Raw genomic sequence first — 27204 nt, 5'->3', positions numbered from 1 at the left:
TCTTGTGTCCTTTTCACACAGGGTCAGAAGTGGAACTAGCTCTGCTCGGGGGATATCAGAAGCCTGTGCCCCTGCTCCCAAAGGACAGAGAAGAGAAGATATAGTGGAGTCTGCTGGCAGGGGATGCTCTGACTGAGGGGGAGAAAGGGAGGGGACATCTTTTCCTCCAGAGAAAGGAAAGTGTGCCTGTGAATGGGGATGCTGGTGGTAGTAGAGCAGTCTGGCCCGCCCAGAACCCCAGCCCAAGGCCCTGCTAGTAGGGAAGAGCCGCCCCAAGGCTGGTCTGGGCCCCATTTCCAGTGGGTGAGGTTGGGTACCCGGCTCTCCAGTAGACAAGGAGCTCAGAGGGCCTGGGGCCTGGAGTCAGTGGGGGAGAGAGGTTTTCACCTGGAACCATACCAAGGATCAGCTAGGTTGCACCTGCTGTGCTAGTACTGCTGGCCTTTATGAGACAGGACAATGCTTCAACAAAGGGAAGTAGTCTTGGGATGGGTACTGGGAAAGGGGAGCACAGGCACAGAGAGAGTGGTTGGTGCCATGTCCAGCTGTAGCAGAGCTTTCTGGGAACTGGAGAGGCTTAGGGTGGTACAGGATTGGCAACTGTTAAGGTAGCCTCAAGTCTCACCACTGTACCCATAGGCTGACAGGGACTGAATGTATAATACATAAAAGTGCCCTTGAGAGCTGAATGTCATCTCCTTATATTTACATAGTACTTGATGCTTTTTTAGGTATTTTAATACCCATGATCTTATCTGATCTTCACAACAAGCCTCCAGAGAAGCCCTGCATGCCTACCTACCCAGTTATAGCTACACAGGGACTGAAACCTAGTCCTCAGGCCCCCAGCAAACAGGAGCATCAATCATGCAAGGATGGGTAGGTGGCTTTCCTTAACACCTGACTCTTTTGAAGCTTCCAGTGACAAGCAGAACCGAACCTCATGTTTCTCAAAACCACACAGTAGCCACTTGTGTAGGAGTAACTCTTAAAGCAGTGGTATTGATGGCAATCTGGGAGCCTTGGGATCTCATACAGCCAGAAATGGATATGTTCCTGAAACTGTGCTTTCCTTACTTCATACCAAACCCTCTGCTAATTTCTACCCTGTTTTATTCTATTACATTAAAAAATGCTAGTCAGGTCCCATCAACATGCCTTAGCCTGCAGTTGGAAAAGTAATCTTGTAAAGTTAAGGGGCTAATTAGCAAGATATGCTCTGGTTAGGCACAGGGATAATGGAGTCCAGCTGGATCAGTTCATCTGGTTGTCAGAAAGGGGTTTGCCCCTCCAGCTGTCAGCTATAGGTTCTTGAGTGAGTAGGTTAACCTCTAAGCCTGATGTGTAAGGTGGAGATGATGATGATCATCATCATCATCACAAATTTTACCTAATCAGAATGTTGTGACACTTAGGTGTGTTTCATGGCGGACCAGCTGCACGCTATGGACTGAGCCACTGGAGCTCATCTCATTGCATCATGGGCACAATGGGCAAGAGCCAGTGGCCACAGAGAGAACTTCTTTTCATTTAGTCAATCATTGTTTTCAATGTATGCATGTGCATGAGCTTATCAACACAGAAGCTACAGGAATGATGCAGGCCTTGTCCTTAAGACATGCATAGTCTCACTTAGGGGCAGTAAGGTGTATACACAGTGTGCTATGCCATTAGATGGCATATGTGTGCTCTGTGGGGCACCCAGAATGGCATGGAGGTTCCAGGAGGTTCCTCCCAAAGAGGGAAGGTAGGAAGAGGAGTTGCTGCATCCGGGTGCATATCATAGGCCAGGCACTGCACCGAGAGCTTTCCACAGCACAATCTCAGTTCATCTCAAGAAGACTTGGTGAGGGGGCCTGAGTCCCAGTGATCCTGAGGCACAGAGGAGTGGAGTCATGTTGCTAGGTAGAGACTGAGCAAAAGGCAGCAGCCCAGGCTGGCCTCCCACTTCTCTGGAAGAAGTGATAGCTAGAGAGGAGAGGGAGGAAGGTAGACACATGTGACAGGTGGAGAGATGTCTGAGCACCAAAGGAGGAATAAATGACCCTCACTTGGGTTCTGAGTTTTTACCAGGCCTAGGCTCTATTTTTCAGAGAATAACGATTATGAAAAATGATGTCCAATGAACCACTTGTGCAATCAAGGTTTAGGTACAAGAAAACAAGTGCTTTGTAGAAAGTCAATTTGTGGTTGGGAAAAAGCATGTATATACTTCTTAAAAATTTAAATAAGATAAGAAATTAGAAAACAATTTGAATTAAAAATAACATTAGTTTTACAAAGTTAAATATTAATAGTAAACATGCTCACAAACCTTGAACTACAACATCAGGTTTGACTGAAGTAGAAAATCTTCTATTTAAAGGATCAATTTCACCAGTGGCAAGGAATCCCTATAAAAAGAGAAGCATTAAAACTATGAAATATTGATTAAAATTTCATCTTAAGCCTAAATTTGAAAATGAAATATTTTGGGTCTTAAAATATACAGTTTGTTTTTCTTTATATTTTTCAAGTCGATCACTATTTTTTGTGAAACAGAGTATACCATTCAAATTCCCACTGATAAATGTATTGCATTTTTGCATCTAAATCTCCAGGGTTAGTCAAATATATAAATATACAAATATACAAGGTAGTGACCTTGTATGAGTGAAAAGAATGACAACAAATGCTTCCCAAGCTCTTACTATGCACTGGATACTGTGCTGATCCCGATTCACTGTCACATTTGGGCTTCCTAACAGGTAGGCATTACTGGTGGGGCTCAGAAAACAATACCCGCAAATGAAGACCTCAGCAGCAGCCTCAGAAGCACAAGTTTTTCTCTGACCTGCTCCTGCCTTCCATCTCTGGGTCCCATTCACCCCTGAGGTTAGCCATAGAAGCTAGAATCACTCCCCAAGGCAGGTCAGAGAGTTCAAAGCCCCTTTTCCCAGGAAGCCAGCCATAAAATCTAAAAATGTTTTATGCAGGCTGGGCATGGTGGCTCACGTCTGTTATCCCAGCACTTTGGTAGGTAAAGACAAGAGGACTGCCTGAGCCCAGGGGTTCAAGACCAGCCTACTTAACTTAGTAAAACCTCATCTCTACAATAAAACTTTTAAAAAATGAGCTGGGAATGGTGGCATGCACCTGTAGTCGCAACTACTTTAGTAGGCTGAGGCGGAAGGATTGCCTGAGCCCGGCAGTTAAAGTCTGCTGTAGCCATGAGCGTGCCACTGCACTCCAGCCTGGGTGACAGAGTGAGACTCCCTTGTAAAAAAAAAAAAAAAATATATATATATATATATATATATATATATATTCTATGCAAATTAGCCATAAAAAACTATCTGACCTGCCTTGTTTGACTGTAGGTCATAAGACTCCATTCCAGAGAGGGTCCTGCCCCACACCCAGAAGAAAGGAATGCTGCACAGAGATGCCAAGAAGAATCTAGACAGACAGGTCTTGCTGGGTTCCCCACTCAGTCTATTAACATAAGACCACCCTCTTCTTGTCCAATTGTATTTCTACATGGTTGTCCATACTTTGCTGAACCTATGCATAAAAATGGACAATGTCCCCTGTATTTTGGGTCTTCATGCTGAAGGTTCCCATGTATACACATTAAATAAGTTTGTATGCCTTTTCTCCTGTTAATCAATCTGCTTCATGTCAGTGATTTTTCAGCAAACCTTTAGGAAGCCACCAGACTTGGTCCATTACCATGTTATGGGTGGGGAAACTAAAGTAATGTACCTAAGGGAAGTAGCAAAGTAAGAACTTGGCCTAGGGCTGACTGTTCTGAAACACAAAGTCCTTTCCCCCATCCCTTGCAAAGTGTGCTCTTTGAATATGCATTTCCACGTACTTTCTATAAATGATTTGAGCCCCAAGATGTTCTGGGAGCCCCGAGGTGTTCTGGGAGCTCTGAGGAGGAACTAGAACCAAAGCTGGGCCCAGAGAAGGCCTTTACATTGGAATGGAGCAGAGTTATTCACTTTCATCTCACTGATATAGAAATCAGAGCTAGTCAGAGACAGGGCTGGCTTTCCAAAGGAGATACATGTGTATTCCCTACTAATAAAGACAGGAGTATAAAACATCCTAACCCAAGGACATGTCCATGACATTGAGGAGACTAGACAGACCCATGAATCAATTGTTCTACCTCAGCAACCATAGCTCCCGAGGGCTGCTTCCACTGTGGTATCTTTAATCCTGGGCTTCTTTGACACACCGAGAACCCAGTGGCATTCTGACCCCTGCTTCCTTCCCTTTTCTAGAGCCTGGCATAACACACAGGGCTGAGCCAGCCTTAGAGGCTGGCAGACCCCGCCCTTTTCCCTGGGCCAAATTGTTCTTCAGGGGCCGAGAAGGCATAGGTGGGCAGAATCCTCCCAGGAAGGAATTAGTTCATCTGATAAACTCACTCCCAATTAGGACTGGGAGTATTTACATTTTATTTTTTAAATTTTTATTGTTTGAGTTGGGGTCTCACTCCATTACCCAGGCTGCACTACAGTGGCAAGATCACAGTTCACTGCAGTCTCAACCTCACGGGCTCAGGTGATCCTCCCACCTCAGCCTTCCAAATAGCTGGGGCTACAAGCAGGTGCCACTATGCCGGGCTAGCTTTTTTTTTTTGAGTTGGAGTCTCACTCTGTCACCTAGGCTGGAGTGCAATGGCATGCTCACGGCCACTGCAGCCTCGACCTGCTGGGCATAGGTGATCCTTCCGCCTCAGCCTTCCAAGTAGCTGGAACTACAGGCATGTGCCACCATGCCTGGCTAATTTTTTTGATTTATTGTATAGATGAGGTCTCACCAAGTTGCCCAGACTGGTCTTGATCCCATGGGCTCAGGCAAGCCTCTCACCTCAGCTTTCCCACCTCAGCTGGGATTATAGGCATGAGTCACAGCATCCGGGCATTTTTAAAAAATTGTTTTGTGGAGACGAGGTCTCCCTATGTTGCTCAAGGCTGGACTTGAACTTCTGGGCTCAAGCAATCCTCCTGTTTCAGCCTCTCAATGTGCTGGAATCACAGGCATGAGCTCTGTGGCCTATATTTGCATTTTAAAAATGCAAAGTCTGGGGGCAAGTAAATGCATAACAAGAAGGAATAAGTCTAGAGGCAGCAGACCTTCTAGGGGGTGGGGGTGTTGCGGGTTGTAGCAGGAACACCTGACACAAAATTCACCACAGAAAATCCAGCCTGCTACCTCTTCATGTAGAGAAATCTGTAGTCCTTCTGCTTCTGGTGCCTAGGAGTGGAGCAGGGTGGCTAGAAGCCAATTTATTAGTTTCCCAAATCCTGTATCTTCCAGGATCAGATGTGCTAACCCTGGCCAAGAAGTTTCCAGCTCCTGCTAACCATCAACTCAAACTGATTCTAGCCACAGATCCAGAATGCTGGCAGAAGGGGGCTAGGGAGTGCTTGGCATGCAGCTGACCCTGAGCAGGTTTAATGTAAATATGGACACACAAAGGTAGAGTTAAGCCTGGGAACTGACAGTTCAGTTGACCTTAAAGGCATGAAGATGTAAAAAACATCCACACCCACAGCTGGCAGATAGCCTCTGTGTCCTTCTAAGGTTCCTTGTGCCTCCAATCAGATGGTGTCCAGCCTGAGAAGTCACCAAGCCCCCTACCTCTGCCAACAGTGAGCTAAGGATGTACAAGGACTGGCCCCACAGATGAGGCACCTTTCCCAGAGGAACTCTGTCCACTGTGTGAGGATTCTTGTACTCTTCATCCACCTAGAAGAGAGAAAAACCCAAAGTCAGAATGTCAGAGGATAAAGTGGCCAATGACTCCTTACTCTGAGAAGTGCTTTGAAGATTTAAAATATGGTACTACTCACCCTCCAGACTAATTCTGTGCAGGCGCCAGGAGCAGAAGGTGGGGAGGCAAGGCCCCTCTCTCAGGCCATATAGCTATAAGCAGCAGAGGTGGAACTCAAATCCAGGTCTGTGTCCAGGCCAGTACTCGCTCTACAAGCACACTCAAGGCAACAGGCACTGGAAGCCTGGCCTGCGTTCTTTATACCCATCTCTGGGCAATGGGAAGTTTCTTAGCTCCTGCTCACTTTTGGTTATATTACATATGGGAAATGACCTAAAACCAGCTTACAGCCTTGAAAGTGCATCGCTGGATGCCAGGTCAGTTTCTTCTAGCCTATCCCCAGGGGTTTCTATACTGTGTGCCTAATTCAAGAGAATTACCAGAAGGTGGCACTATTTACCGAGAAAAAACAATTGTACTCCTAGACTGCTAACCCTCCCTCAGGGCTCAAAGAGCTGAGTTCACTGGGGGCTTTTGTCTCATAAAAAGAAGCTTCAGTCCTCTTTCTGGAGGATAGTGCTGGCTGCACATTGTAAGTTAGTCTGCAACTTTCTCTCTTCTAAACTCCATGCTGGCCTTTGAGTTTTTAGGCATCACAATATTGGTTGGGGGTAACATCAGTAACTACTTTTTGCCTCCAGAAAACATTAAAACATTAAGTCGATCGAAGAAGATAGGAAACACTCATCCTTCTCCAAGGGGGAAAATCACACCATGAGGGGAGTTATTTTGTGTTTATGGATTAGTCAATGATATTAACTTATTTAGTAAAATTTTAATTTTTTTCAGTTGTAGTAAACTAAGAATACCTTAAGTGCATAAACTGAGCAGAATTAAATGTTAGTAATCAAATAGGATAGCAGTGTGGAAGGAGATTCTTCAAATGTCATAATGACTGTTTTGGGGCAGTAGGACTACAGATAATATTTTCTTCTGTCTATAGAATTCTGGATGTTTTGTAGTGTGCCGGATTACTTTTATAATAATCAGATAACCCGTTAAAACCATTTAAAATATAAGTTGTGTCAAGGAAGACAGTCAAGATCTAGAATGAGGAATATTCCATGCAAAGAACAGAAAGCAGACAAGGTGTCCAGGTCACAAGACAGTCTGGCTCTGCCCATCTCCCATGCATGGAGAGAAGGTCCAGGCATCCCTCTCTGCACCTCTCTCCACTTCAATCCATCCGAACTGTTTGCACGTCCTCAAAGGCACCATGCCTCTGCCGCCACCACTCCTGTGGCTGCCCTGGGTCTCACAGACCAGCTCCTCTGGCTCCCACTAGCCTGCAAGCTTGCAGAGATGAGACTGATGCTATAGCCACCTCTGCGTCCTAGTACTCAGCCTGGTGCATACTTTCATTAGTTTCCTGCTGTCCATGGAGGGCCCATGGATGGTGGTGTGTTGCCCAAGCACATATAGCTGAGAAAATGGGTGAGGCTGGCATCCAAGCTGCATGCCACCCTGGCCCGGGGCTGTGGCCACTCTGAGAATCAGACCCTTTTTCTAATTTACACATAGTTGCTATATGGGCCTGTGGTGGCCCTGTCTGTAGGAATCCTTCCCAGTAGTCCTTCCCTACTTGTTATTGATATGATTGATGAACCCTCCCAGCTGTCATCTGGAAGCAGCCAACACAAAATGCAGTCAATGTAAAAGAGTTTCCAAAATCAGTGCCCAGCACACAAGTGTAAACATGCTGAGGACATTGTAATGACAAGTAGAAACTTGAAGGTCAGTGTGGAGCTTAGAAGAGAGAAAGCTGTGGAGTAATTTTTTACAATTTGTAGCCAGTACTGCTCATCACAAAGAAAAGTGGAGTCTATAACATCTCATACATACTATTGTCAGTAAAATGTGCCTTCTAGCAGGACAGGGCTGGTTATTCTCTACCATAAAAAAGGCAAAATACTCCTGAAGTCATTTATTTTCCCTTGCTCTGCTTCCGGTTGCAAATTGTCTCCCATTACTAATGTTGTTTTGCCAAATGTCTCAGTACAGGAAAAGGAGCAACCTGAACAGGGAACATGAGCATGTAGTTGGCTGGAAAATAAACCTGCCCCCACTGTCAGCCCTTCCCCCACCCACACATCCGCATTACACATGCGCAGAGTTCTAGGATTAGGACACTAGGAGAGAAAACAGTCTCGGCAGGTTCCCTAGCCTGATTTGTACAGTGAGGGAAGACTAGTTCTTGTCTATGGTCTTGCCCTTAACCTGGAACAAAATCAGTCCTGAGAGAACTTGGATGATATGAGTTGTCCGTTCATGCTGGGATGAGGGAGCTATTAACATTCCAGAGCTCAGGGCTAAGGGTCCAGGCGCAGTGAGACTACCTGGAAGGACAGAGCCACCTAAAGGGGCAGCCCAGTACATCTGCCAGTGAACCAAGTGGGCTGTTATGAAGACAGCCCTCACAGTGGCTTATTCTCCTTCTCATGGAAACACTGCACCTGCTTTTGATTTTCTAGTTGGTTTAACTGGCTCAATTATCTAACACATAATAGTTCATTTCAGATTAAATTAAGGCCCAAAGCAACACACAGTGGTACCTTTCTTGCCTTAAGGGTCAAGTATCAGACTCCTTTAAAATTGTTCTATGCAAAAATAAAGGGAAATCCACTATCCTGCTGCTTTTGGAAGCCCAGCAAGAGCTTCCACTGTGTAGATATTTCCATTACCTGGAAATGTACCACCCATTAGGAAGAGGTGTGGGATTGTGGGGAAGCCCTGAAGAAGGGGGTCTGGTCCCAGTGCAGAACCTAGTGCTGTATGAGCTCTGGAAGTTTCCATATCCCCTCTGAGCTGAGGCAGATATTTCCAAACGTCCCTGCCAGCCCTTTGGATATGTGCATATGGGCCTGTTTCAACCTCACTAAATCCTAGAATTCTTTTCTTCTAACCCAAGTCACTCCAGACTCTGTTAATTTTGAGGAAGACACAGCTCCTGATGGCCTTTTCATCCCACAAACATGACAATGAAGTGTTGAAGCATCAGGAGCATCTGAGGAACAGACAGCCTGGAATCGAGAATTCTTTTCTTCTAACCATGAGATGTTTACAGAGAAATATTCCCACCAAGATATATAGGTCTATCATTACCCAACTTAGGAAACTGGATAGAACAAAACTATCTCTGGGCATCTTCTTAGAACTGGATGGTTTTTTCTCTCCCTGATGTAGAATGACTTCTAACTGATGACTCAAACTCTCACTTGGAAACTGCTTGAATCCAAAGAAGAGATTCTCAGCTATCCCTATACATCAAGCTTCTTAGTCTATGGAAATACGTGGGAGTATGGTGTGCAAAACGGTTTTGTGCTCTCAAGAGTGCCTTCTGCCTGGGATTGGGGGAGGGACAGTTATCCTCTGAAGGTCTTCAACGGCCTTGTTGTGATAGACAGAAACACTAAGGCTTTGGAAACCACTTCTCCTGGAGAAAAAGCATTCGCTGGGTCTAAAAAGGAGATGAGGAACATCGACAGGCCAAGCACCAAGTCACTTCGTTCTAGATAAGTGGAGCAAATGGCTTCACGCCCCAGTTACCTTGTTAGGCGGGACAGCATAGAGTTCTGGCATCAGGTGGATCCCATTCTTGCCTCTGATTAATATTCCTTCCAGAGCCTCTCGGTACTCTTGGACCTGGAAAATAGCCCCATTGCCCACAGTAAAAAAGAGATCTGCTTATGAATGCTGTAACAGCAGTGCAGGATAGAAAAACAGCTCTCTTGGCAACAGACTAGGAGTTGGACACAGGGCAAAGAAATGCACAAATATCCTCAGTTCCAGGAGTGCAGGAGGGACACTTACAATGTTAGATGGTGTAAAGGTTAGAGGAGCTAAACATGATTGTTTCTCCCTTGAGTGTGTCTAAGCTCAATCCCACCTGTCAAACTTCTGGGGAAAGGGATAGAGCATCCCATCATGCATTAGCTGTTTTTTCCTCAGGATTCCTACAATACTCACATCTATACTGTTTTTCAGACATCTTTCCTGAGTTGTCTTTAACTTATAATTTAAATTTTTCACTCTTGACTTCTCATATATTTAAATTCTGTCTCATCAATCAGATTATAAACTTCTTGGAGGAGAGGAAGCCATATCTTCAGCAGTGAATCCCATTTCCATCTATTGGTAGTTTTCCACGTAAAAGGTGCTCATTACTGTTTAGCCATAAAAAATAATGAAATCCTGTCATTTGCAGAAAATAGATGGAACTGGAGGAACTGCTGTTTAGTGAAATAAACCAGGCACAGAAAGACAAATATTGCATGTTCTCACTAAAAAAAAAAAAAAAAAAAAAAAAAATTCACTGAAACCAAACGCAGCCTCTCACAACACTAACTGGTACACTGATGCCAATGGGTTCCCAGAACACTTCCCTAGTGGGGAAAGCCAGTACTACAAGGGGCTCGCCTATAATTTTGGTTTTTTTGGGGGGTCCTTCCTTGTATTATATATTTATAAATATCTAGATGATTTGAAATATTCCCAACACAAAGAAATGATAAATAGTTGAGATGATGGATATCCTAAATACCCTGATTTGATCATTACATATTGAATGCATGTAACAAAATATCATATGTACCCCATAAATAGGTACAAATATTATGCACTAATGAAAATAATCTTTAAAAGCATTCATTCACTATTTATTGCTCAAGAAACATTCCTAAACAAATCTAATATGAGAAAAAGGAAATATATACTATGATCCAGGTACACCGATTCTTAAAATGTACTACCCAATATAACAAAAGCTGTTGACACAAACATTTCCTATTAAATTAAAAAGGCAGCAATAAAAATTGATATATTACAAGGTTAAAAAAAAGAAGGGGGAAAAAACCCTTAACCAGCCACTCAGCTATTTAACAGATTCTTCTTTGGAGAATGCAGTCGAATGCCTTCCAGGTCTCTCTTCATTTTAAACTAGTGGATGGCAAAGCAGGACCACCGAGTGTATCATTTTTTTTTTTAATTTTTTCTTTTTGAGTTGGAGTCTCACTCTGTTGCCCAGACTGGAGTGCAGTGGCCGCTCCCGGCCACCGCAGCCTCGACCTGCTGGGCTCCGGCGATCCTTCCGCCTCAGTCTTCCAAGTAGCTGGAACGACAGGCGCGTGCCACCACACCCAGCTAATTTTTGATTTATTGTAGAAATGCGGTCTCGCCAAGTTGCCCAGGCGGGTCTCGAACCTGCGGGCTTAGGCAATCCACTCACCTCAGCCTCCCAAAGGCACGGGATTACAGGCTGAGCCACATTTTAAAAGTGTCATTGGGCAATAAGTGGGAAAGACAGCACAGGTGTGGAGTAGTAGTGAGGCTTACAAAACAAGATGCTAAGCACTGTCGTTTTCCTCTCCTCAGCTTCCCGCCCCCCCCCCATTGTTAACCTTGCTCACAATTGAAATTCAAAGTCAATTCTTTCAGAGATCTTTCCATTCTGGGATTTAAAAAACCCAGAAAACCCACAATAATTACTAAAGCCTAAGAAAAAGAATTAACAACGAGAGAATATTAATATTTTAAGCTTACTGCTGGTTCTGAAGTCCCTCAGCATTCCTGAGCACGGGAGCTTTCAAAAGCCAAAATGAATCTCTGATTGCTCATTACCCCCTATGATCAGATACAGCTGAAAAGATGGCAAGGTGACTGAGTTTGTCATTCATTCATGCAAGCTTCACAAGGGGTAGGTTCTGCTCTACAAAGTAAGCTCAGTGTTTAGCACAGCACATGGTTCCAAGTAGAAGCTAAAGAAATGTGTCTTGAAAAAATAAGCATGGCACTAACAGATATTTACTATGCACTAGGCACAGAAAACATCTGTGAACTGGATAGACACATTCTCTACCAGGGTCCTTTGACAGGTAAGTGGGAGATGAAATACAGTATGACCCATGCTGTTATAGGTGTTGTGGGGCGTAGGGTCACCTGACTCAACTTTTAGGGTTGGAGAAGGTGTTCTCAAAGAAGAGACACTTACAATGGACCAAGTGAAAGAGTGAAGGGCAGTTGGGGTAGAAAAGAATGTCCCAGGCCTTTGAGAAGAGAGGATAGAGTATGGCTTGTTTAAAAGACTGCAAGAATTTCAGTGTGCTTGCATCATAGGACTCAAGAAAGGAAATAAATAGTAAGAAATCAGGCTAATGTAAAAACAGGGACCTGATCATATGGAACTCTACAAAACACATGAAATGCTTGTACTTCATCCCAAAAGCAATCAGAAAGTCATTCAAAGTTTTTAAGCAATGCAACATAACCTAATTTGCCTTTAAATAAGATCACTCTGGCAAGGGTAAGGAGAATGGAAACAGCAGGAAGCCAGGGTGGAGGCTAGGAGATCAGTTAAGAGGTTGTTATATTAAGTAAGATACATCTGAGAACACCCTAAACTAGAGATAAGACAGCAAAAGCACTGGCTGATCTGGAAAGAACTCACAACAAAATCTGCCTGTAAGAGACAGTTCTTTGCTGGTTCCTGATGAACCATGCCTCCTAGTATTCATCCCTAGTCTAGACCCCTCCCTGCTGAATAGAGGATGGCCCTTTAACCAACTGAATGTGATGAAAGTGACACTTTGTCAGTTCCAGGCAAAGCTTGGGAGCTTCTGCTTTTGCATTCTAGGGGGAAGACAACCACCATGTCTAATGGCCCAGGGACTACAATGCTGTGAGAAGCCCAAGCTAGTCACATGGAGGAGAACCAAGTTCCCAGCCAACAGCAAAGCTGAGCTCCCTGCATCAGCTGACATCCAGCATCAACCAACCCTGTGAATGAGGCCATCTTAGAAGTAGATCCTCCAGCCCCATGGAGCCATCCCAACTAACAGCAGGTAAAGCAGAGACAACCTGTCCTTGCCAGGCCCTGTCCGTATTGCAGAATCATGAGCAAATAAATAAAATAGCTGCTGCTTTAATTTACTAAGTTTTGGGGAGGTTTGTTAAGTGGCAACAGATAATCCAAACAGTGACCTAAATTCTTGCATAATCTTACAGTCTAAAAATAATCAAACCACTAGTGGAATGAAAATGCTTATTATCAACATAACACTCAGTGTTTTCTCACCTGAACAGCATCACTGTTGAAGACTCCTTCTATTATAAAATATGTCCAGAACACAGGCCACTCACATTCTATGTTTTCAAACAGCTTGAGTTCAGCAGGATCATAATGTAATCGGTTTGGGTCCTGGAATCAAAGAAGTCAGAATGTCTAAAGGTGATGTCAGATCACATAAACAATACCACCATGCCTCACTGGGTTTCCCTTGTATGGTATAACATAGCTTTGAGGTTGGTATGATTAGGATTTTAATATAATGAGGAGATGCTATTTTTGGCAGTTTTCCATGGTAAAATTTCAGAAGGTAAATCAGAAACATACATAAGACTCCTTGGTAGTTTATTATACTAAAGCTTCCTATATATCTCTAACGAATAAATAACAGTTTGCCTATCACAGAGCTTGGCAGATGATCTGTTTTATTTATATCTTTATAATAGTCACTCTGACAAAGAAAGGAAGAAGCTCAGTTAGTCTTTAAGAAAAAAGTATGAGCCATGGAAAGTCTGTCTCTGTCTACAAGGTGGTTTTAAATGACCAGTTCACTGTCCTCCTGATGATCTTACTATTCTGCTGCCTAATTCCAGGCTTGCTGACTCCAAAATTAATACCTCCCTTTCCAATATTCCAACATACAATTATAATCAATAGAGAGAATACAACACAGTGGCAACTTAGAGATAAAACAGTTAAATCATAAGAAATGATATTGAAATACAACCTCTCTTGGAGTTTTATAACCATCTCGAAGGAAGCGACAGCATCCATAACGCCCCTAATAAGATAAAGAAATAAAATACATTTGATGAGGTCAGAGGAAATTTTTTGCCTTTTTATTTTAATTCAAGTCAGTCCTATATTCTTTTTACCATTAATCTTCTAGTGATTAATTTCATACAGAGTGCTCTTTGCTATCAGTATAGTTATTTTAGGTAATAAACAAAGAAAATTCAGGTTTGAACAGCACTTGGAAGGGAATGTCAAAACATTCCATTGGAGTATCAGGGTTGCAAAAGTGATTACTAAGAGCTCAGTGAATGACCATTCTTTCATTCTGATTTATTGTAGTACACAAAGATGCAAAGGGACCCTCACTATTTGGAGAAAACACCAAGACAGATATTTGGACTGGTTTGCTCCTACTTGAGAGATTATAAAGCTAAAAGGACATTCCCCACACTCCTTGCAGTTAGGTTTTGGCTTGAGAAGAGGCTCTGCTAGTCAGATGTTCCCCTGCAAGGCTTGGTAGGGAAGTAGGGAGGGGATCCCTGTGTTTAGGACTGTCACTGCTGGTTTTCCTGCTGCAGGCTCCAGTGTTCTGCTCCAGCTTCCTGGGTACCAAGAAAAGAGGGCAGGGGCAGCACTTTCTTAATCTGACCCCCAATCCCTGGATTGCAGTGGTGGGTGTCCATTCTCCACTTTCTTTTTCTTTTTCTTTTTGAGTCAGAGTCTCACTCTGTCACCCAGGCTGGTGTGCAGTGGCACACTCATGGCCACCACAGCCTCAACCTCCTGGGCTCAGGTGATCCTTCTACCTCAGCCTTCCAAGTAGCTGGAACCACAGGTGTGCGCCACCACACCCAGCTATTTTTTTTTAATTTATTGTAGAGACGAGATCTCGCCAAGTTGCCCAGGTTGGTCCCAAACCCCTGGACTCAGGCAATCCTCTCGCCTCAGCCTCCCAAAGTGCTGGGATTACAGGCATGAGCCACCGTGCCCATCAATCCTCCAGTTTCTTAAGTGTGTAGGGGCTGCTGCAGCAGATGTTGCTCCAGTGCTGGCTGTGGGGGCCACCATGCCCTTAGCGGCCAGCGCAGCACTGCTGTGGGAGTCATCCCAGGAGGCTTAGCCTAGAGCCTGCTCTTCTTATGAACACTTTGTTCCCTGCAGTGGCTCCCTTCCTACTTCAGCTACCTAAAGAGGACTCTTCTCCACTGCACTCTGACTGCTACAACTGCCTTCTTTGGGGAAGATGAATAGAGACATAGGGACTCAAAGGGACAAAAGCATTTTTTCCCTGAATCTAACTAAGTAGGACAATCAACATGTAGATTTCAGCATAGGAGATTATGTTCTTTGATGATTTTACTGATAATTTCAGTAGGCTGGAGTATGGAATAACATCCTCCATTTAGTGCAGTGTGTCATACTTACTGCATTTCACCACAGAACAGGGATTTTTTTTTTAACCTGAATGTAACTTTGGGGTGGCCAAGTCCCCTGAGAATGTGTTTAAAGTTTGAGGACACTGGGACACGTGCACGTATGTTTTTTCTGGCAGTGACTCCATAGCTTTCATGAGATTCTCAAAGGAGTCTGTGACCTCCCAAGGGTTAAGAGGCTCTGCCTTATAAGCACCATAGTGGCAAGAATTGGAGTTCAAATGTGCCATTTGAGGGCAGGTTCTGATACTTAAGGAGAGAACCAAGTCAAGCCACTAAATCACTCTAAGATTTTGTTTTCTCGCCTGCAGACTCAGCTTTGGATACTTTATGAGTCCACTTAGCTAAACCAAACCATTAATCTCATGGAGAACCAAGGCATGGATGAGCTGCTCCATGTCATCATGTGAAACTGGTACTTAACACAGGACAGAAGAGCACCAGTGTGATCGATGCTTACCTGGAGCTTGGAAATGATTTCATTTTTGGTCACATTCACAAGGTTTACATCTTCCACTGCGAAGGCCGGGAAGGAAATAATGGAAAGAAGTCCAGCATCAATCTCTTTAGATGTCGATGCTCTCGGCAGCATGGAGAACAGAATAGACTGAAAAACAAAGAGGTGGTTTAACCTGGAGAAGCACTCATAGTTAGATGCTGTATCTAGAGACCATGAGCTTAGCCCCAAGAGAACATTTAAATGAGGTTTCAAATTTTGAGTAGAGTTTTGTCCTACCAACATGACCCCTGCTGGCCAACCCTACCTACCCAGCCAATGAACTGAAAAGTAGAGGGTTGGGGAGAGCATGGTACTGCCTGGCACCTGTGCTGAGAACTACATGTCTTCTTTCCATACATTCTGTTGACCTTGCCAGACCCTTAGGACACACAGGGGAGGAACTACAGGGCTACCTATGTCAGCAGGCTAAGGTGTCCTGGCTATGAAGATAAACACCAGAAAAGAACATGCATATGGAGCCAACATGTAGAAATGTCTGGCTTCTGTGGAATGTGACCAGTTGAGGTGGGTGACCCAGAAACCACTTCTAGAAGATTTCAGGCAAAATGGTAAATAACAGGATTAGTGTGGTCCTAGAATCTTTCTAGGGTTACTTAGAGGTACTATAATATGGCCTATTATAAGGTAGCTGAATTAGGCACTATAAACTTGGATAGAAGCTGAAATTCTAAGGAAAAGTTAGGGAAGGGCAAGGAACTAATGCTGCACTCTAACATGTATAAACATGAGGCTAGACCCCTGCAAACACAAGCTCATTAAAGCTTTCATATGAAGTCACTGGGTACTGCTGGGGGGGGAGGGAGGGAGGAGGATAGGAGGTACATGACAACACAAAGGGCACCTGGTCCACTTCCAGGGTGAGTGAAGGTTACCTAGAAGCCCAAACTTCACCTTCAAGCAGCCTACTTATGTAGTTAACCCTCACTTGTACCCCCACAACTCTATAATAAATAAATTTAAATAAAAAGTCTTTCATATGAGGAAGAACTTGGGGTATTACGTCCAATTCATGCCTGAGGACTCTGAGACACCCAAATATAGAGACTCATGCCTAAGGGCACGTAGCTAGTAAGTGACAAAGTTAGGATTCTAATCCAGGGCCAGCTGCCTGCAACATTCATACATTGCTACTAGACTACACATCTATTAAGACTCACACCAGCTTGACTCTATTAGACTATTAAACTACAGCCAACTGACTCCTGGGCCTTGTTCTTTAATCTCGCTTCCCTAGGCTTTCTCTGCCTGGAAACACAACATCCCACCAGAAGCTCTCCATTCACAAGTTTTTATTTATTTCACCCACTTTAGTCTTGGTACATTACCTCTCACACAGTGAGGCCTCACTAAATGAGAGTTTGCTGATTTTCTAGTATTGATGACTTACTGTCTGCTTACTGGAGTCCCCCAGTCTGTATCAAATCACTCTTTTCCCTGATCTGTATTTCATGGAGGTTCTACTAATTTCCCATCTCTTCTCCACTACCCATTCCGCCCATCCCCAACTGCGCCCTGCTGAGTGAACTCATGTTTACTCATCATTCAATTTGAGGGCACTGTAAAATAAACCCGAGAGAAAACGACCTATGTGCTCAAAAAACATAAAACACATTTTGCCTCCAGCAAAACAAAGCTGCTTTGATTGCTGACTCCATAGAGGCAGCAGTATCCTGTCTTATGTTTGCGCAGTCAGTACTTTTTAGTCTACAAAATGCTTAGATTGTAGAAGCTGACTTACTCTGATACTTACAACCATCTTGTGAGGCAGGAGGAGAGGATCCCAGGATACCCATTATATGGATGAGGAAACTGAAGTTCAAAGAAACCAAATAGTATCACCAAGCTAGACAGGTGGGGAACCTGAACTGGAGCCCAGGTCCTGTACTCCAGAACTCTCCTTCCCTACTCTCTGGAATGCAAGAGGCTAGCTGAGTTGTTACCTGGCAGTGCTCAACCTCATCAGGCAGGACATGGATCACTGACTTGCGTCCTCCATGGGCTCCAAAAAGGTCCAGCTCATCAATTGCCTCAAGAGCTGCCTACAAACATAGGCATGAATTACTTTTTCTTCCTGATAAACATATACTCCAATATCTGGTATTCCTTTTTCATTAAGCAACTAGCATACGTGTTTCCCCAAAGGTGATGAAACACATCTTTAAGATCCAGCTAAAGAGTCCTATAGTCATGTTCTATCCTTATTTTCAGTGGATCAGAGCTTTCCTCTATGTTGCAGCTCATTGCAGGAACTAGAAAGAAAAAAACAGGAAAATATTTCCCTAAATGAAGGTAGTATTCTACCAAAAAAGGAAATATTAACAAGTTCATAACGTTGTGAGTGTGAGCGTTGTGTGCGTGTGTGTGTCACTAAATTCATGGTCAGCTTTCCTCTCAACTACTTTAGTGGTTAACTTCAAACATTAGCACATCTGGCACCTCAGAAAGCAAATGCTTTTAGTAATAAGTACATTTTCTGTCTGTTTACTTTAACAGATCATATTTACTGTTGCTTTAAAAACTCGGGCTCTGGAGCCTTTCCTCTCTTCAAAAAATATATTTCAGGCTGGGTGTGGTGGTTTACATGGTGGCCTATAATCTCAGCACTTTGGGAAGCTGAGGCGGGAAACTTGAGCCCAGAAGTTCGAGACTAGCCTAGGCAACATAGCAAGAACTCGTCTCTAAAAAAAAAAAAAAAAATTAGAATTAGTTGGGTGTGGTGGTAACATGCCTACAGTCTCAGATACTCGGGAGGCTAAGGCAGAAGGATCACCTGAACCCAGGAGATGGGGGCTGCAGTAAGCTATGATTGTGCCATTGCACTCCAGCCTGGGCAACAGACTGACTCCAACTCAAAAAAATAAAACACGAAAGACTTCAGTCTTGAGAAGCAGAGGGCAAGGAGGCGTGCTAAATGACTACTGCAAGAGATGCAAACTGGTGGCCCACACATTGAATCTGTCCCATAGGTGTGTTTTGCTTGGCTTGAAGAGTATTTTTAAATAGTTTAAATGGGATTACCTATAGGGAAAGATCCCAGTGTCCCCAGTACCCCTGCTATCTTGCTATCTGAATAGCTTCACTAGTTATTGTTACTTGCCTGACCCTGTAGACTTTTGAACATGTGAGCCCAATCTACAAAGTGATCATATTCTTCAGTCCTCTCTATGTTCCAGGAAAGAAGACTGAACGTCATACATGCAGTTTCTTAAACGACAGTGAGAGCTAAGACCTGTGGGTACTAACAATGGTCAACAAGGACTGGGCATTCTTACTTTCTGCCACATGCAGATTTCAGCATAGGAAACCTACTTTCTTCACCTATAATTTCAGCTGGCTGGGGTATATGTGCCACTTGAATTTCACATAACTGCTGCTGACTTTTGAAAAAATGGGCTAATCAGATTAAATCCAAACTACTAATGAAGAGAACCAAATCAAAGCAGTAAAAAATGCACAGAAGAACAAACAGGATGACAGTCACCTTGGCCATTCCTACAGAGCTTGCATTTAATTCCGGAATGCCCTGATTAGTCTTATCTCCACGCTCCCACATTCCATAATCCTAGGAGAGAAAAAGGTGGTAATCAGAGTGGCAAAAGAGGCATATGAGAAGTGCTTTGGAAAAATGCTTCCTTTATGTTACAAAGGGCATAATGAAACATGAGTATATCTTCTCGAAGGTTTTACATATTCATACTGTGTTCTTACTCAATTTTAGTTCACGTGACCTCTATGCAGAAATTTAGAAGAAAATAAGTGGAACAAAAGTTCATGTAACGACACTCATACTTCTTATTTCTAAAAGGTATTAAGTCATAAAAAACTAGATTTGTGGAGAACAAAATGTTTTATTTATCTTAAAATCAAATAAAATGCTGCCCCTGTTTAGCCAATGCCTTTGAACTTATATTAAATTGTAAGATAGAATAAAGACACTTTAACACATGGGTTATAATGAGTCAAAGCCAGCAAAAGCATTTAAAACAATTTAATATTTATTTTTAGCTATACCTCTTGGTTAAAAAAAAAAAAGCTCAGAAAGTAATGGGAGCCAAAGTCAAAACTGAGGCACAGAACACTGAAATTGCATGGCATTTAAAAACCAAGTAAAAGGAATTGGCTCAGAATGCTGTCACACAGGGGACTTCATACATGTGTACTTAAATTTTATAATTCATATTCTCATTTAAAAACCCATGTATTAGATGCTGTTTTGAAATGATGCTACATGCACCACTGAAAGCTCACAACACAACAAGAACAGGACTAATGCCAGTATTTCAGTCTTTATTTTTTTCATCAAAGAAGAACATTTTCAAAATATGGAAATTGGGCTGGGTGTCGTGGCTCACATCTATAATTCCAGCACATTGGGAGGCTGAGGTGGGAAGATTGCTTGAGTCCAGGAGTTTGAGATCAGCTTAGGCAACATAGCAAAACCTCAACTTTACAAAAAAAAAAAAATCAGCCAGGTGTGGTGGTGTGCACCTATAGTCCCAGCTACTTGGGAGGCTGAGGTGGAAGGATCGCCTGAGCCCAGGAGGTTGAGGCTGTGGTGAGTGGTGAGCCGTGATCGTGCCATTACACTCCAGCCTGAGTGACAGAGAGACCTTGACCCTCCCCCCAAAAAGTAAAAAGTGAGACTTTGCTTTTCTAGAGCAACTCTGGACTCTTCCCTGCTGAGCACACCTTACAGGGGAGCCCAGGATTCTTTTCTTCAGCACTCCTCTCCCTGGGCCTTCCTGTGCTCCAACCCAGTGTTACTCCCACCCAGTGACAAGTGACTCGTCCTCAGCAACTGCTTCCATCACTTCACTCCCCTGCTTCAAAGTCTAAAATGGCCAATGGTTTACTCCCTAATGGACTGCATTCACATGTCTCTCTCAGGACGGTCATGCCTCTGTGACTGGGCTTCTCCCCCTGCACACCCACAAGCTGACCTTATTTTCTACTCTTTTCCAGTATCAACTTTCACCCTAAGTCTGCTCCTTTACTCTGCACCTTTCTCCCAAGCACCTCTAGCCCACCTACCCACACTTAGGGCCTGATTCTGCCTCCAGCTATACCCACACACAAACGCCCTTTCTCCTCCCTTCTGCTTACGTAGACCCTGTTCAGCTCCAAGGTCTAGCTAAAGGCCTACCCTTTCCATAAAGACTTCTCAAGTTTCTTTAGCCTGGGGTTTGTCAATTTCAGCACTAGTGACATTTTGAGCCAGATAATTCTGCATCATGTGGGGCGTCCTGTGCATTGTAGGATGTTCAGCAGCATCCTTGGCCTCAGCCCATTAGATGTCAGTAGCACTTCCTCCCCCAGGTGTGACAACCAAAAAATGTCTCCTGACATTGCCAAGAAATCCCTGGGAGGGCAAAATTGCCCCTGGTTGAGAGTCACTGCTTTAGACCTGGTGTCAGCAAACTATGGCCCTTGGACTACATCTAGTTTGCCACCTATTTCCATAAAGTCTATTTTGGACACAGCCATGCTCATTTGTTTATGTGGTGTCTATGGCTACTTCTATTCTACAAAAACAAAAGCAAGTAGCTGCAACAGAGACCACAGGGCCTGCAAAGCTGAAAATATTTACTCTCTCACCCTTTGCAGAAAAAGTTTGCTGACCTTCCTTTAGACCATGTGGCTTCAAAACAAGCAAAAAACGAACAAACAAACAAACAACTTTTGCCCTTTCCCTACTGTCCCGACTTTTAGCTTTGCACATTACAGTTGTTGTGTAAAGGTGCATCGGGCTTTGCCTTCCAAACCAGATAGAAGCCTAGAGGAAGTAGGGTTTATACACATTTACACCCACACAGATCTGGCCCAGGTCAGGGCTCTGCCTAGCTTGGGTCCCTCTACCCATGGCCCAGTTAGGATGACCCTCATGGCACCCCTGCTCTCACCAAGATGCTAATGCTGCTATTTCTCCCCAGCTCAGGCCAGCCCATATGCATCCTGCAGGATATTTTAGGGTCTTATTTAAAACAAGCAGAACTAATTCAGACAGAGCATATAGGGCATTCCAAGAACATAAAACCCTCAACTGTATTCCAGGACAAAAATGTGCACTTTGTTTGTGGAGCTGACACAATCCTATAGCTTAGTCTTGCTAACCCTCTGGTCAGCCCCAAACAGCCTGGTCCTCAACACACTGTGTGATTTTCACTCTTTTTGGTGACTAGATACCTGAAAAGACCACCAGGGTTGACACTTACAGCGACTTTATATGCAGCTTCAATGTAAAAAACAAGGTTCTGGATGAAGGCCACCTCGTCTAGGGTGAAAATGATGCGTAAGCCTAGTCAGGACAAACAGACAATGAGGTTATGAAGTTTTGTTTTGAAGAGAGAGCTGCCAATTACAGATTACAAATATCACACTAGGAAATAAATAATTTTACCCTCATTTTCATTTTTCTTCCTAAAGCATCAAAAATGAAGTCTGAAGTAAGTCATAACAGTTAATGTCTAATCTCAGAAAGAGGAAGAAGAGAGGGAGGGGGTAGGGAGGAAAGAAGGAAGAAGGGAAGAAAGGAAAAAGGGAGAAAGGGAAGGAGGGAGGGGAGGGGAAGGGAAGGGAGGAGAAGGGAGGGGGAGGGGAGGAGAGGCGAGAGGGCTCCATTTTCCAATGAGTGGATGAATAGAAAGGGCTGAAAGAGATGTGGAGCCTGTGGTACGTGCTGGAATGGCACAGAGAAGTTTCCAATAAAGCAAGGATTTTAGCCCAGAAGAACTAGAGACACTGTCCCTATCATTGAGTGAGCCAAAGGGATGGGTGAGTACTTTTCCTAGTGGCAGACAGGGAAAGTAGAGTCCCCAGGTTCAGGAGCTGGCCCTCCACCCTGTGGAAAGCCCAGCTCCCAGGACTTGCCTAGGGAGCTGCATCGACTCACTGAGGTAGGCAGTGACCAGAAAGTGGATTTTTTGCTTGGGCCCTTGAAAATACAGTCAGTCATGGCAAATATATATATTTTTAAAGTATGAATTCTAAGCCGGGCACAGTGGCTCACACCTGTAATCCCAGCACTTTGAGGGGGGTGAAGACAAGAGGATTGCCTGAACCCAGGGGTTCAAGACCAGCCTGAGCCAACCCCGCAAGACTTCATCTCTACAATAAATAAAAAAATTAGCCAGGCATGGTGGAACGTGCCTGTGGTTCCAGCTACTTGGAAGGCTGAGGTGGAAGGATCACTGAACCCAGCAGGTAGAGACTGTAGTGGTTGTGAGCGTGCCACTGCACTTCTGCCTGGGCGACAGAGTGAAAATCCTACTCAAAAATAAAAAGAAATAAGAAATAAATAAAGTATGAATTCTGGAAGCTGGAATGAATAAGACATTCACTCTTACATTGATGAGGGAAGCTAAACTAATAAGCCAGATTACAGGTTTAACTAGAAAATAAAATCAGTTTGGCAATATATGAGTAGTCTTTGGATGACACCTAACTATCAGAAGGAAGTAAATAGAGATGAGGTCAAAGTTGGCAATGAAACATTAGCTATAATAGCAAAAAAATAATAATAAAGGAATAATCAATTATGGTATATTCATCGATGAACTCACTAAAATAATGTTTATGAAGAGCTTGTGAGATCACAGGGGAAATGCTTACATTATACTGCTATGTGATAAAAAGACCATGTTTATATGTACAGTGTGACCTTAAATATGTAAAATGTATAAGAAAAAATGACTTGAGGGTACACATTCAAAGGAAAATTGGCAGTGGAATTTTTTTCTTTGTATTTTGTTCTAGTTTCTAAAATATAGTGAGCTCATTTGAACTTTCATATCCACAAAGTATTCTTATAAATGTGTGGTTTATTCACAAAGCTATAATAATATTACTGATTTCTGGAATTTTGAGTTTCACACTTGTGGTGTGAGATATATGGGAAACTTCAGGCACATCACTTGACTGGACTGGTGGCTGATAAGAAGTCTGAGACACAGCTGCTGAGTGTCCTAACCAAGGGAGTATCTGTAGCGGACGCCATTATGGGAGAGAGCGACCATTTGGTGTGCAGATGGGCAGTAGCCTGGAGCTCGGGAGCAGCTGTGGCTTTAACAAGAATAAGTCATGTCATCTGTAAGTTGTGGGCCTATTCAGCTCAGGTACTGCAGGCTGGTCAGCCCGCTCTGGGCACACTACTGAGTGGTGGTAATGACACTGTTTGAAAATAATTTGGTGGGAAGCTGAGGTGAGTGAATTGCCTGAGCCTGCGGGTTCAAGACCTGCCTGGGCAACTTGGTGAGACCTCATCTCTACAATAAATAAAAAAAAAAAAAAATCAGCCTGGCATGGTAGCGCGTGCCTGTAATTTCAGCTACTTGGAAGGCTGAGGCGGAAGGATCACCGGAGCCCAGCAGGCCACTGGGCGACAGAGTGAGACTCCAACTCAAAAAAAAAAAAAAAGAAAAGAATTTGGAAAAGTGAGGTTGTGTCTAGAAGAAAGTGACCAGTGTAGTGAGAGGGAGAGCTGAAGGGATAGGGCTACTAATCCCAGAAGAGAACAGTAGAAGAACAGGTGTGAGAATGTCTGCCAACAGTTGAATTGTCAAAGTTGGACCTAGAGTGATGGTAAGGAAGCTGTAAGCTCAACAGAAAGAAGCTAATACAGTTGGCTCCACAGCCCTGCTTCTGCAAGGGCTCATGTGGAGCTGCCCTGTCTGCAGGTGACAGACAGGGTAGCTGCATTCCTTGCCCTATCACAGAGGCAGATGCATGTGATATCATAGAGAAGCATGCTTTTTCTTTGCACTAATTGCTTATTTTAAGAACTGATAGCTAAGGTTTGAATACATGCCCTCCAAAATTCAGGTGTGGCCAATGTGATGGTATAAAGAGGTAGGGCCTTAAAAAGTGACTAGCCCATGAGGGCTCCTCCCTCATGAATGGGATTAAGACCCTTATAAAAGAGGTTTCATGCAGCATTTGGCTCTCTTGTCCTTCTGCCTTCCTCCATTTGAGGACACAGCACTTCTTCCCTCAGAGGACGCAGCTCTTACCAGACAATCAAGCCCATCAGTGCCCTGATCTTGGATTTCCCAGCCTCCAAAACTGTGAGAAAACAAATTTCTATTTTGTATACATTGCCCAGTCTCAGGTATTTTGTTATAGCAGCACAAATGGACTAAGACACCAATTAATGCCTGCCCTCTTCCCCACCCCCTTTCTGAATTGTCTCTCCCTGTACAATGGGCCCAAATGACCCTGGCTCACCCGAAGCAGTCATCTGGGCCAGGAACAGGAGGAAGAGAGAGGTGGCATCCACCTGGAGGTGGCCCCACTGGTCATCGCCCACCACGGTGCTGCAGGTAGCAGTGTTGTATTTGGCATGCAGGCTGTCCTTGGTACTCTGAGTATGCTTGAACTTCTCCACTTTGTTCACCTGAGGGAGAAGGTGAGGTGGCTCCACACGGTTATGGGGTCTCCTGGCTGGCAGAGGAGCCAACCACCTGGATCTATACCTGGTATCTGCTACTTCTGGGAAGTAGAGGGAAGGAAGGCAGCTGCTAGTGGGCCCCACATGGAGGGGGCTGTGCTGGGGATTCTTCTTGCCCATTCACTGGAAATATCCCAGCCCAGTAGGATTTTAACAAGCTCTGCAGGTTTGAGGGGTCATGCCAAAAGGTGCCCTTGTTTGCATATCCCCAGCTGTGACACATGGTAGGTACTCAAGGAAAAAGGGAGGAAAGGTGGGAAAGAGGAAGGGAAGGAATAGGACCTGTTTAAATTTCAACTTTTCTTCATTTCTTAATGTTGAAAGGAAAAGAGCAAGTATGTCTTCAAACCTGCGGACTGAGGGCAGAGACTGTATTGTATTCATCTTTGAATATGTGCAGCTCTTAGTATAATGTTCTGTATATAATATGTACTCAATGAAATGTTTTATTTACCCCTTGTTGTAAATATCAGTAAATAGTAATGTCAAATATTAAAAATTCAAGCATTTCATCTCAAATTAAAATATAATCTTTTATAAACTTGACAAAATAAACAATAATACCTAGATTTTTAAGAATGGCTTTCTTTAAATGTTTTCTTCTCCCATAAAAACAGATATGTTCTCCTTTTACACATGCAACTCTTAAAGAGATTCTCAGAAAGCATTTGTTGAAACCGTGCTTTGATAGTATAGTGAAATTATTGAAGATCATTTTAAAAAGAGAAAGTAAGTGAAATATTTTCTATTTTCCTCCTAAGAAGAAAAGTTCAGAATGCCTTAAGCATGTTAACTGTCACAATCAAAATGACATGAGGCTGGGTGCAGTGGCTCATACCTGTAATCCCAGCACTTTGGGAGGTGGAGGCAAGAGAGCTGCCTCGGCCCAGGAGTTTGCGACCAGCCTGGGCAACATGGCGAGACCACATCTCTACAATAAATCAAAAACTTAGCCAGGTGTGGTGCCATACCCTTGTAGTTCCAGCTACTTGGAAAGCTGAGGCAGAAGGATCACCTGAGCCCAGCAGGTCAATTTTGCAGTGGCCGTGGGCATGCCACTGCACTACAGTCTCACTCCAGAGTGAGACTGCAACTCAAAAAAAAAAAAAAAAAAAACACATTAAATGCCTGCTTAGAGGCTCTGCAGACACACATCTCTAGGTCCCCCCTACCTGTCGCATCATGCACTGGAGAAGACCTCGCATCAGCTTCACTACGTTCTGTGGAGATAAAGTGGAGTCAGTAACAAGGCCCCAGGTCCCTGCTTGAGGAAAGTCACCTCCTTACCACCATGGCTGGTAAAGGGTAGATCTCAAGCAGACATGAGTATTCCAAGTGTTCATATTCTCTCTACTTCTCCAACTCCATTACAGAGAAAGAAAAGTCTTGACAAAGTGACTTATCTCAAACAATGGGATTGAATCAGATGGTATCTGCCGGCTCTGAAATTCAGCAACTCCCCACTGACATTTAGCAGCACAATTTTTATAAGCCTAGTACTCTGAAGCCTTATGTCACATGTCTTAGTAATTTATTTGTGTTACACTAAGAATGAATTAAGTCCACTACGCCTGCTCAAAAGTAATGATATTTTGCCAGGACAGTCACTTGTGATACTATAACTGGACTGTTGAGTAAAGTTCTTACAAAATGCAAGTGGTAGCCAAGGTTTCTTAATAATATGATGTATTACAACTGATTGCTACTATTACTATCCTCATTAGAAATAACAACAATAATGCTACATTAATCAGTTAGTATGTCTAGGCATCGTACAAACACTTGACTTGGATTCTCTTAAATTCTTGCACTAGCTTATGAGGTGGGCCATATTATGACCCCACTTTTTAGAAGAGGAACCCGAGGCTGAAAGAGATGAAGTAACATTGCTAAAGTCTCCCAGCTGGCGAGGGGTGGAGCAAGAACAGAGCCCAGGCAGTCGACGCCAGAGTTCAAGCTCTTAATCAGTATGTTATGTTGCCTCCCATTTCTTCCACAATTCTGACCCATTTAAAGACTGGGCTTGGCCAGGCGTAGTGGGTCACACCTGTAGTTTCCAACATTTTGGGAGGTCGAGGTGGGAGGATAGCTTGAGCCCAGGAGTTCGAGATCAACCTGGGTAACGCAGTGAGACTCTGTCTCTACAAAAATAAAAATAACCAGGCATGGTAGTGCACACTTACA

General features: G+C 43.7%; 1 protein-coding gene across 3 annotated transcripts in view; it reads right to left on the bottom strand.

Moving 5' to 3' along the window:
* PHKA2 (phosphorylase kinase regulatory subunit alpha 2) overlaps nucleotides 1-27204 on the bottom strand; it is an 85121-nt gene that overhangs the window by 28669 nt on the left and 29248 nt on the right. For all 3 annotated transcript variants that reach the window (XM_008065467.2, XM_021716230.1, XM_021716231.1), the window contains exons 3-13: nucleotides 26193-26240; nucleotides 24798-24966; nucleotides 21791-21873; nucleotides 19060-19140; nucleotides 17519-17617; nucleotides 15519-15665; nucleotides 13618-13671; nucleotides 12900-13022; nucleotides 9377-9472; nucleotides 5638-5745; nucleotides 2315-2393 (exon numbers count right to left, since the gene is read on the bottom strand). In XM_008065467.2, the coding sequence (XP_008063658.1) occupies nucleotides 2315-2393; nucleotides 5638-5745; nucleotides 9377-9472; nucleotides 12900-13022; nucleotides 13618-13671; nucleotides 15519-15665; nucleotides 17519-17617; nucleotides 19060-19140; nucleotides 21791-21873; nucleotides 24798-24966; nucleotides 26193-26240 (1087 nt within the window). The remainder of the gene's footprint in view (nucleotides 1-2314; nucleotides 2394-5637; nucleotides 5746-9376; nucleotides 9473-12899; nucleotides 13023-13617; nucleotides 13672-15518; nucleotides 15666-17518; nucleotides 17618-19059; nucleotides 19141-21790; nucleotides 21874-24797; nucleotides 24967-26192; nucleotides 26241-27204) is intronic.

Source organism: Carlito syrichta, unplaced genomic scaffold (assembly GCF_000164805.1).
Source record: "Carlito syrichta isolate Samal-C Ts95f unplaced genomic scaffold, Tarsius_syrichta-2.0.1 Scaffold308488, whole genome shotgun sequence".
Classification (NCBI taxonomy): Eukaryota; Metazoa; Chordata; class Mammalia; order Primates; family Tarsiidae; genus Carlito; species Carlito syrichta.
This window is presented reverse-complemented; position numbering and strand designations above follow the sequence as displayed.